This window comes from Gavialis gangeticus, unplaced genomic scaffold (genome assembly GCF_001723915.1).
Source record: "Gavialis gangeticus isolate Ggan-Ray unplaced genomic scaffold, GavGan_comp1, whole genome shotgun sequence".
Taxonomy (NCBI): domain Eukaryota; kingdom Metazoa; phylum Chordata; order Crocodylia; family Gavialidae; genus Gavialis; species Gavialis gangeticus.
Genome location: NW_017729029.1, coordinates 60442633 through 60454898, shown reverse-complemented (window position 1 = coordinate 60454898; position 12266 = coordinate 60442633). Strand labels below are relative to the sequence as shown.

Genomic DNA, 12266 nt, shown 5'->3' with positions numbered 1-12266 from the left:
TGTGTGTGTGTGTGCTTTTTTTCTTTTGTATGAATGAATGGATGAATATGCATGGGAATGAGTAAAGCAAATAACCTGTTCTTTTTTTCTCTTCATATTGCATGTTTTATGTTATGTTCCAATAAATGTGGGGTTATGCCTTATCTCTTGATAAGATTCTGCCTTGTTTTTAATTCTCACTGTATGCCCTGTGCACACAACACAGTGAAGACATCACCACACATGTTGAACGCAGTGTAGACCTATCTGAAAAAGAAACCTAATAAAGACTAAGTGACTAATGAAAGGAAAAGTCAATGATATTAAAGACAAGATACCTTTTAACTGATCTTCAGTCTTCTGTTGATCAAATGAAACAACTGCATCTGATGTAAATGTAAGATCTTCTTCAAATGCTTCTACCTGCTGTCCATTCAAGAAAATGTTGATCTGAAAAAATATACCCATTTTTAAACTGTTTAAATCACACAACTAGAAATCCAGTGTTAAATATGTAAATTAAACTAAGTGTCATGAAGAATGTGAATTAAAATATGTGCCATATTTCACATTAGAACCTATACATCAAAGCTTTCCTCTCTTCTTTTTAAATAAAACTTGTCAAAACATTCTAAACTACTCTGATTCTCTACTCCTAAAACCCCATGTGGAGCTGTGGCAGGGCATTGTTGGTGCCTGCCACTTCAAGGGCCAGAGCAGGCAGCAGCCAGGTGCTTGACTGCGGCAGCCACTTTAGAGAGCAGGCTATAACTAGGGTGAACCAGCAGTTTGCTGCTAGCAGCTGTGAGAGAGACATCAGCTGGTGGAGCTGAGGAACAGGAACAAGTTGGAGATCTATGGGCTGCGGCTATAGGGATGGAGGAGGCTCCAGGTCCTGGGCATGACCTAAAACTGCACCCTGCCAGGAAAGGGAGGCCTGGTGGGACTGCTGGTGGTGTGGGAGCCCCATAAAATGCCAGGCCAGTTATCTCCCTGGTGAAAGGCGAGTTGGGGGTGCCTAATAACCTCCAGCCCCTGCACATTCCTAGCTGGGTACTGTCCAGGCTTTTGAGAGCTCAGAAAGGCCTGTGGCTCAGTTGCTACTGCAGTTGTGAGGGTAAAAGCAGGCAAGCAGCTCAACTGGTCCATGCTGGGGCCAAGACCCAGAGAGGGGTCAAAAGGGCCAGGGGCCCACCGCAAGGGATGCCTACAGAGCAAAGAGGCTCAGGGTCCCAACTGGCCTTAAATGGGGCCAGGGCCTAAGGAGGAGCCAAAGGTCCCAGAGAGGGGACCACAGCTAATGGGCAAAGGGAATGGCTGAGTTCAGCTGCCTGGGATGCCATCTGCAAGGCTTGGGCTTCAATGTAGGGGTGGAATGGAGCTGCAGATATTCCCCTGAACAGTGGAGTTCAAAATAGGCAGCCTCCCACCTAATAAAGATCTTAATCAGTTTTCATCAAGGCATGCTACCCCTGCATCTAAGGATTTGGTGATATGGTCATAGAAGGCCACCAGGTTGGTCTGACAGGCCCTGCCACTAATGAACCCGTGTTGGTTGCCCCTAAGCATAATCTCTCCTGCTGGCCCCTCATGGATACGCGCCAGAATAATTTTCTCAAAAATCTTGCCCAGGATCGAGGTAAGACTAACTGGCCTATAGTTTCCCGGGTCCTCCTTCCTCCCCTTTTTGAAGATGGGAAACACATTGGCCCTCTTCCAGTCGCCTGGCACCACACCAGAGCACCATGAGTGCTCGTAAAGCCGTGCCAGGGGTCCTGCAATGACCTCAGCCAATTCCCTCAGTACTCTAGGGTGGAGATCGTCCGGACCAGCTGATTTGAATACATCCAGTCCTTCCAGAAGTTCCCTAACTAGTTCCTCACTAACCCTTGGCCTAGGTGCGCCTCACCTGGGGCCTGAGGGGGGCCCAAAGGGGGGGTGACTGTTCCGGTCCCCACTTAGGAAAATGAAGGCAAAGAAATCGTTAAATATGTTGGCTTTGTCATCTGGTGTGACGACCAAATTTCCTAACATGTCCTGCAGGGGCCCCACATTACCCAGAACCTTCTTTTTACCCCCTACACATTTAAAAAAGGACTTCTTGTTGTCCTTAATCCGGAAAGCTAGTCCCAGTTCCATTTCCACCTTGGCCTTCCTGACTGCCCCCCTGCATCTCCGAGCAACTGCAGTACAGTCCTCCCTGGTGATGGCCCCTCCCTTCCATTGGGTGTACGCGTCCCTTTTTGCTAGGAGACATTGGTAGCTCAGGCCAACTTCTAACTGGCCCTGGGAAGGCCCCCTGTTACAGTAGCCTACTGTGTATGCTCAGTCTATGTCCACATGCATATATGTTTTCTGACTAAAGGGATAACAGAACCAGAACCTATGTGTAAGTGCCAAAAAGGCTACTTACATGGCTAGAAAACTTCTATTTAGGTGCACAGTGTAATAGAATTCCTGTCCTTTATGTGTTTTTCAATGGAAACTATATTAACACTTACTTACTAGAAATGTCATAAATATAAGTGAGAATCAAGCAGATCCTATAATAGATATTTAAAATCTTCTAAAACATCTCCAGAAGTTTCTGCCTCTAATTGCAATGTGCAAAGAAGATTCAACAACTGCCTGGAAGTTCTCATAAAATGCAAATAATCTCTAACTACTGAAACTATTCTGTTTACGTGGGCAGTTACTCGTTTGTAATCTTCCAATTATACAACTTTGATTGTTAATCAATTGTTAACTGCTGGATGACAGAGGAGGAATGAGAAAAATAATTTGTCCAAGGCTTTAGACCTTTTTAGATAAAGTTAAAAGGCTCTAGTTACATTTTTCTTTAATAAGTAAAGGAACAAAAAGGAAGGTAAACTATACCTCTTGAACACCTCAGAAAGAGTGCTGATTCTAAGGATGAATCCTGCATCTAGATATAGCACTATTTAATATTAAATACTGCAGTAATGAGATTACATAGTTCATCTTTTTAGTTCAGAGAATAAGATGACCTCTACTTTACAGAGTGGAGAAAGACAAGTATGAGTTACAAATGATGTTTTCATGGGAGCAGCTAGGAATAAGTTTGATCAATGGGCTACTCTCAAAATCTATGCATTAACAGGTACTACAATTATTAGGAATCAGATCAACCTTGGCTTGTTTACTACTACAATTATTAGAATTGTAGAAGAATGTTGCATAGTCTATTCCATTAGTCCTGGAGCAAGTTTGTCTTCCAGGATATTTTTGACTTGTGCCATGTTGGCACAATTTTACACTATTTAGCTCTGTACCCATTATGCACCAAATGTCCTCCACAGTTTGGCATAAGACAGCAACCAATCTCTTCCTTGAAGACATCAGACCATTTGGCTCCATGGGCAGAGTTATCACTCTCTCTATACTTTGTTTTTCAGGGGAAATAATAACCTCAGTTGCATTAAGTACATGTGTTTTCTTAAAGTAAAAAATAATGTGTCTGAGGCATTATCAAAAATAAATACCAATACAGAACTTACAGAAACAAAACATTAAGGAAGATGCTAACAGACCATTAAGACAAATTGTGTTGTTCTATTTCATTGTTTGCATAATTGATAAAATATTTTCAAACAACTATCCTTGTTTTAGGTAGATTTACTAGGGTTGGGAGGTATTTTTTAAATTTTCCTAACTGAAGAAGAGCATGCATTCAAAAATACTGTCTTTTAACAGAAACCTTATGCAGTTATAAAAGCTTAAGTGATCTCTGCTGGAGTTGGGACAACTGCATAAGATCAGGAGAAAAATATTCTCCAACATAAAATGATAAACCTCTAATTTATGAAACACAAGAAGATGTTGTCACATTTGCTGTGTTAGATCTGCCTTCTATTTTTTCTCTATTAAAAAGACATCTGTACTATGGCAAAAAAATTTTAAGCAAATTCTGTAAATAATATTAATTTGTTATCCTGCTGATGTTTTGACCTGTTCCATCTTTTACTTTCTGCATTCACTACCTATGCACCCCTGGTTAAATTTACTGCCTCTTTCTCTGGTTACAGCATTTGGAAAATTAGTACTGTGGAATTTAAGCCCTCTTGATCAGAATACTCTTACATCAGCTGCATTTTCAGTGTGGATGCCTTATCATGAAATGCTAGTACTGTCATTTGGATACTAGCTATCACATAACTCATCTGGAAAAGAAAAAGTGTATCTGTAGTTTCAACTGCAGTCTCAAAAGCACTGAGACTAACACTGGGCACATCGATATGAAACTTTTACTGAGCAGTAGACTAATTAGCTGTACAGTAAATGTCTTGGTGTCTACATGTGCACCCCTACTAGGCTGGAATAAAATACCTTACTAGTATTTACAAGTACTATCCTGATGCAAAGTAAAAAACTGCAGCAGCATACATGTAAACTCTGGAGAAACTAGCTGCGGCACAAGGGTGCTTTAGTGAGGGGCCTGTCTGCCAGCTAGCCCTACACTGAAGCACCCTCATGCCCCAGGCAGCTCCTCTGAAGTACATTTTGCTGTGGGGAGCAGCCCTGGGCTAGCAGGCTGAGCCCTGGGGCCCCCTGCCAGCCAGAGCTGCTTTGTCCCAGCTTGGGCACATGTGCAGACATATGCCCAGTAGCAATAAGTTGTATCATGGGATGGCAGCATTGAATATTTTCATTAACATATTATAAAACATGGAATGCAAATATATGCTATAATCATCTGAGGGAAAAATATATTTTAGTACAATTTACAGTAAATCTTGCAGCTTTACAATGCCTGATCCTATTTCTATTGAAATCAGGTTTGCTTTTCCCATTGCTGCAGTCAGAACAAGATGAGACCTCTAACAAGTAGTGCTTACCTTAACATTTCTTTTGGGATAAAGGAAGAAAAATGGTTTCAAAACTGGAGACCTGGATGTACAAAACAAATAATATATAACTATGTAAACAATAACAAATGAAAAAACTGGGTCATACCTCTTTCAGTTCATTAAGTATTTGGACAATTCAAAAGTACCATAATTAAAAGTGTGTAGCCAAGGTTAGTAGTAATTTTTTCATCAATTTTGATATAGTTGGAAAGGGTGGTCATTCCTTATAACTTCCATACTCATTAAGAAGGTGAGAGTAAAAAGGGTGGGACAGCCTGAAATAATATCATTGATGTGTTTATGACATCAAGGATAGTCAATCAAATTTTTTATGTCTTCTGCATATCTGCTCAATGCTTAATGGCAAGGGTTGGCAACCTATGGCTCAAGGGCTGGATCTGGCCCATGGAGTCATAGCTTTAGCAGCATTCAATGGCAGGGTCTCTCCCTGTGAGACATGCACCCTGCAAGAGACAGGCACCTGGGGCTCCAACACAGTGGGAGCTCTGCCCATGCCATGCCAGGCGGGCAGCATGGGTTCCGCTGGAGCACGCCTTTCACCATGCTTCCCTGCAGCTGAACAGTGGGTATTAGCAATGGTGGTGGTGGCCTGGTACTAATGCCTGTCAACCTCTGACTCAAACTGGGTTATCGTGCTCCCCTCCAACCCCCAGAAAATGCTGCTAACCCCTGCTGTGTGGTGTTTCATATGCTTAAAGAAAATGTTATGGGCTAATGCATGAGTCTCATTAGGAAAGTAAGAAGTATCATATTAAAAAAAAAATCACTCTCTCTCACAAGTTTTAAATAATATCCGTATCATTACAGTGATCATCAAAGCTGCTAGTAATACAGGTAAATAATTTAACTAAATATGAAAGCTTTATTTTGGCTATCCCTTCAACCAAGGGGTTGACAACCTACATCCTGCACAGCTGGGGCACTCCAGTGGCAAGGGACTTCAGCAGTGCCACAGCTGGACGGTGGGAGGTTTTGGCTGTATTGCAGCTGGATGGTTGAGGAGAAGCTGTGGTGGTTATGGGAGTGTCTGGGTCCTAGCACCAACCTACTTCAGATCCAAGCTGGTTCATTCCTGCCTGCCACCAGAAAACATTGCTTACCGCTACTTTAGCCAATCATATAAGATCAACTACTTAACTCCTGCTTTTAATTCTCCCCACACTGTGCAGTCACAGAAATAATGCAGTATACGTTTCATAATATTCCTATAGAAACAGTTTTGAAAAACTCTAAAAACACCTTCTGGAAATGTTTTCTTTCTAGGAATGTACAAACAAACAATTATATATGACAAGATCTGTGTAAGAAAGTTTGGGCTAAGGGTAAATTGGTATCTAGTAAAGGCTAGTAACACTGCATTTTTTGAGGCAAATCTAATGCAGCTGGTACATCTGCACTGTTTTGAGGTCTGACTAGCTTTAGTTGAGCCATCTTCGATACTAATAGCAGTGTTGCTGTGACAACACAGCCTCTGAAATGGGCCTGAGAACTTGGGTACTTACTCAGAGGCTGAAACTTGTGTCAACAGAGCCAATGTACTCAGGCAGTCAACCTGATTTGCAAAGATATGTCTGTACATGCCACAAACACACTTTCAAGGGCAGTGTAAAACATGTCTTAAACCATATTGAGTGTCAGTTTGAAAAGGGGTTCAAATATTATTGATTTTTCTCACAACTATTCTCATGAATAAGAATGAAAGTGTGAACATGTACATTTAATACAAAGAATGACTTCATCTTTGGTGTCAGAAGCAGACTGGCCAAGTTTGCTAACGACACCAAACTCTGGTGACCTAAAATAGGTATATTCAGAATTACTCTACTCTAACTTGGTTCATCGTTTTCGTGCTAATGATGCAGTAGAATACACTTTAAGAACAATTTTTTTAAGTACTAGACTTACCTCGCATAAAGGTGACTAGAGTCTCACAGCATGTACAGACATTCATTCTCCCAAGAGAAACTCTCCTGGGAATGGTTTGACCTTGGTTGTTCCCTGGTTATTTTCTCCTGAAGCAGCCATTTTTACTCTGGGAGCAAAAACCTGAACATCTATACATGTAGTTTCTCCTGGGACAGCAATTCTCCCAAGAGAAACTGAATGTTTACAGGAGGCCGCAGTAGAAGTACATATAGTGTGCCCAAAAACTGGCTAGAGAGGTCTGCTAACTGTTGCAAATATCTTGTAGTATAACTGTTCCTTTGTCACCAGTTAGTAGACATAACACAAGATGCTATTGAAATTTTTTTAAATGGTGGGAGGAGTACTATACCCAGACACTGAGACTAGTGAGTAATCAGAAATCAACTTACACGCTTGGACGCCCTCCAGCAATTGCAGTGAGACCAGGTGCTAGAAATTGAAAGCAAAACAAAACAAGCAGGTTAATTCTAGAAAGACTTTTTGCAACAAGTGTAACAGATTTGAATTCAATTTTGTTTTACCCTTAAACCTTCTTGTGCCCAACACTTAGCAAATGGTGGGAAAGTCTAGAAAAGAATTTACCTTTTACTAGAAATATTAAATTAAGTATTTTTGTGAGACAGTTTAAAAAACTGAGATTTTTACACACAAAAAAAGAAAGAAAATCAAAAAGCAACAACCTGAAATAGGTCTCATATATTCACAAAATAGAAACTATGGAAAGGATCTCACATGATTTTTAACTCCAATCAGATCATTAATTTATAAGAAAAAGACATAATGCTTTGAAAGAGAGATGGCTTTGAATTGTACTGTGGTTTATATATTGCAAATGACTGTTAAACTTTTTCATGAAAACAGTCATAAATATATGAAAAGAATCAGCTCTACAGAAAGCAAATCTATGCTCCTATTTATTAACTACTTGATGCAACCTAACCAAAGAATTATGAGGATGACTGATAATTTGAATATACCAGTTCAGCCACAATTTTGACATGCCAAGTAGCAAAAATATGCAGTGCTGCTTTGCATTAGACCCTGTAGAAAACTCAGAGAACTGATTTTAGAATTTTGTAGTTATATTGTGCATAACTTTTGTTATTTATTTGTAGCATAATCATGACATGTAGATACAGCTATGGTAAAATGCAGCTATGGTAAAATACCACTGAGAATAGTTTTACTGGTCAGTTCTATCTGCAACTGATCAGTAAAGCATGAAAAAGTAGGGCTATTAAAGATTTGGAAAAAGCAATATAAATGTATTTGTGGCAGGGCACTGTTGGTGCCTGCCACTTTAAGAACTGAGCCAAGCTGCCAGCAGGTGCTTGATTGCAGAGGCCATTTTAGATCTCTGGCTGCCTATATAAACAGAACAGTTCACTGCTGGCAGGCCAGGCAGTAACACTGGCTGCATGCAACATCCTGGAGGTAAGGGCAGGAGCTTAAGGTTATGGTTTGGAAGCTCCTGGTCCTGGCCATGACTTAAAACTGCACCCTGCTGGGGATGGGTAGCCTAGTGGCCTGGTGGGGCTCCCAGTAGTGCAGGAGCCCCCAGGAAATGCCAAGCCAGTTACCACCCTGGTGAAAGGTGGGTCAGGCTGTCTTAATAACCCCAGCTCCCACAACCGGGTGGGTTACCCCATAGAAGGGCCAAGTTAGAGAGGGAGCTGGAGGCTCATAGATCTGACCTGAAAAGCCTTGACTGGTTAATGCTGGGACCAGGACCGGAAGTGCCAAAAGGACCAGGGGCCCACCATGAAGGATGCCCAGAGCTGAGGGCTGGGGTTTCCAACTGGCCTTGGAGGTGAGGCCAGGGCCTATGTGGCCAAAGGTTCTGGGGGGACCACACCCAAAAGGGGGAACAGTTCAGGGAGCTGGGCAGCCCAGAATGAGGTTGAAATAGGTCGCCTGAGTGGAGGGATCTTGTAGGGGTCTAGACCAGAGAATTCTGGGGCCCAGAGTGGGGCTAGTGACATTAACAACTGTGGATACTATCTGTGAGGCTTGGGCTGCAGTGTAGGGGACAAACAGATCCATAGATAGCACCCCATGGCATCGGGGAAAGAAATGGGCAGCCTCCTGCCTAATTAAGATAATGAATTATATATCAAAAAAGCATGGCAGACGAGAAGGCAGGCGGTTGGCCCAGAAACAGGTGGACTGGCTGTTGGTAGACCAGCCCTGAGAGAGTCCCCTGTTACAGCATTGCTAGACTGATTTAACTGAGATGGCACTGCATTTCAACCAGGTCTTCATATAATATCTTTCTGTAGAAAATTTAGAGAAATATTAGCACATCTCACATCCCTTTCTGCTTCCAAAAGGGAGCTTGTAGGATTTTTAGATTAGATTCTGTCTGAAACACCAGTTGCTTCTAGGGTCACGTCGAGACATGCATGGACATTTGGTTCCCCAGGGACAACTAGTGAGACCCTGTACCACCGCTAGCTGTCCCCAGGTAATACCTGTGCCTCACATCCTGGCGCATAGCAGGTTTCTCCAAGTGGGGTAGGGGAGGCTGAGGCCAGCACTGGGCTGGCCCCAGAAGACTTACCTGGGGGCCTCCCAGGGCTGCACCAGCAGCAATCCTGCTGCACGGAGCCGGGCTGGCCACAGAGCACAGGTCTGGATAGCTAGGCTCTGGCTTCACCTTTAACTGCCAGCACATTAAACACACAATTTAACTGCCAGCATTCCTGGAGCCACTTAATGCTGCCTTCCCTCTTACTCAAAATAACAGGGGATAGAGGCCCACCGTTACAGTCTAGAAAACATGATATATGAGGAAGTCAGAAGAATCAGAATTTGTCTAAGGAAGAGAAAAACAGGGGTGGAGGAATTGATAGCTTTTTCATATACAAAAAATTATTATGAAGAAGACGGTGATCAATTTGTTCTCTGTTTCCTGAGAACAGAACAAGACAAGAAGTAATGACTGAAATTACAACACGGGAGATGGAGGTTAGATATTAGAAAGATCTTCTAGCTGTGAAGGTTATGTGAGAACCAGTTACCTCAAGAGGTTGTGGAATCTCAGGCAGTAGAAGTTTTAAGGACAGGTTAGACAAACATTTTTTTCTGGGATGGTTCAGACAGGGATGATCTTGCCTCAAGCATGGAATTGGATTAAATGACTTCCTGAGGTTCCATCCATCCCTATTTTTAATTATTCTCACGGAGACAAAGTGGGAGAAAAAAATACACAACACAATCTCCTTAAATGACAGTTTATATTGAGTAGGACTTTACCCACATAGAGACCTGAAAGAAGACACGTTTATCATCCTGGTATTGGAACCAGGGCCAAGACCCCTCAGAGGGGACACCCTTCTGACTACCCTACTGAGCTATATTTCTTCTTGCTTACTTTCCTTCTGTCTCCATTAATTATGCATCCTTTGTGGCTCGATGGGCAATTTCCAACAGAAGAAAAGAGGGAACCCCATCAAGATAAGCATATATCCTGGTGAATGTAAGGCACTTTTTTCGGTAGTGAAACATGTGTGCACATGTAAATCCCCTCAGGATAAGCAGAGCCTAGAAACCCTGTCTTCCACTTGGATAACTCTCTAGTCATTAACCCCTACAGCCTCCTCCACCACTCTAATATAATAAAAGCCATAGCACTTCTGGCTGTGTGTCTGTCTATCCATTATGCTCCGGGCCAACTGCACATGTGCCACCCAGAGCCTTATTGACAGGCAGACACACAGGCAAGTGAGGCGGAGGTGGTGGGGACCAAAATGTGCTCTGGGGCAGGGGACGTGGCTTGAGGCTGTGTGGGGGTTGCACAGGGAGCCGGTGTGGGGTGCACAGGCAGCATATGGCCACGGGGCAGGGCACACCCCCCACACCCACTCCCCACATGACTCCCTCCAGCCAGGTGCTCTGTCCCCCCACCCCAAATGAGGATCACCTGTTGACTGCAGCCATAGAGCGTGCAGTGGGGCATGGCACACGGCTGCATGGGGAGCCGGCACAGGGGGCGCATGGGTAATGCCACCTGACTGCAGCATGTGGCTGTGGAGTGGGCTGTGCCCCCCACGCCTGCTCCCCACGTGGCACCCTGTGGCCACACCCCCATCCTCTTGTAGTAAGTGACTGCCAGCTGTGGATGTGAGATGCACTGGCTGGGGGGGGGGGGCAGAAGGCAGGGTGTGTGGCCACAGGGTGCCATGCAAGGAGCTGGTGTTGGGGGTGGTAAGGGGAGGGGTGTGGTGGTGGCCCTCTGCCATCACCGGAAGGGCTGGGGGGCACTGGGGCTGAGGCTGCACCAGGCTGATCCCAGTGGGGGGCAGGCTGTGCTCAGACCAGACCGGGCTGTGGGGCCATGGGAGCCTACTGGCTCCTCCAGAGCCAGGGGCGGGTGGCTCCTGCCACTGTGCACACTGTGGGGGAGCCAGAGGAGGGGGGCCTGTGCTCACTGGTGATATGCCCCTTCATGAGCTACCAGGCTCTGATGGCCCCAAGACCCAGTCTGGCCGAGGCCCCAATCACAGTGAATGCAGCCCCAGCTGGGCTGGGCCATGGGACACTTGGAGCTCGGTTGCTTCTCCAGAGGTGGCACCAGAGAGCCCAGGTGGGCACATGGCCCCTGGTCTATGCAAGGGGCAGCAGTGGCTGCAGCTGCAGCTGCGGCCTCCACTCCGCCTCTGCTCTCCACCTCGCTGCTTCTGCTTTGACAGTGGCATGGTGCCACACGAGTCCCACTGCAGGACAGGCTGAGCCAGGCAGTGATGTTGGGTGTGGGGGTGGCATGTGGCTGAGTGTGTGCAGTATGCAGGCTGTGGCTGGGTGTTGTGTGTGTGTGGCTGGGTGGGTGTGGCGTGTAGCTGGGTGGGTGTATGGGGATGGGTGGGTATAGTGTGACTGGGTGAGTGTGTGTGGCGTGTGGCTCGGTGTGTGTGTGGCATGTGGCTCGGTGTGTGTGTGGCATGTGGCTGGGTGAGTGTGTGTGGGTGGGAAGGGCGTGTGGCTGGCTGGGTGGGTGCATAGGGCATGTGGCTGGCTAGGCGTGGGTGGCATGCAGCTGGGGGTGTGTGGTTGGCTGCAGCCATAGAGTGTGCATTGGGGCATGGCACATGGATAGCGACCCCTGACTGCAGCATGTGGCTGCGGAGTACACTGTGCTCCCCACGCCTGCTCCCCATGAGGTACCCTGTGGCCACACCCCCATCCTCCTGTGGGAAGTGACTGCCAGCTGTGGATGTGGGATGCGCTGGCCAGGGGGGAAGGTGGGGTGCATGGCCACAGGGTGCCATGCAAGGAGCTGGCGCAGGGGTGGTAAAGGGAGGGGTGTCGTGGTGGCCTGCTGCTATCACCAGAAGGGCTAGGGGGTGGGTGTCTGGATGGGTGTGGTGTGTGGCTGTGTGTGTGTGGTGTGTGGCTTGGTGGCCTGTGGGTGGGTGTGTGAGTGGGTGGATGTGGCATGTGGCTGAGTGTGTAGTGTGCACCTGTGTGTGTGGG

General features: G+C 45.5%; 1 protein-coding gene across 1 annotated transcript in view; it reads right to left on the bottom strand.

Annotated features, from left to right (window-relative positions):
- The window catches only part of LOC109300836, a 115358-nt gene that overhangs the window by 36206 nt on the left and 66886 nt on the right, over nt 1-12266 (bottom strand). Inside the window, exons 13-15 of the mRNA XM_019521680.1 lie at nt 7184-7223; nt 4836-4887; nt 318-429 (exon numbers count right to left, since the gene is read on the bottom strand). Coding sequence (XP_019377225.1) covers nt 318-429; nt 4836-4887; nt 7184-7223 — 204 coding nt within the window. The remainder of the gene's footprint in view (nt 1-317; nt 430-4835; nt 4888-7183; nt 7224-12266) is intronic.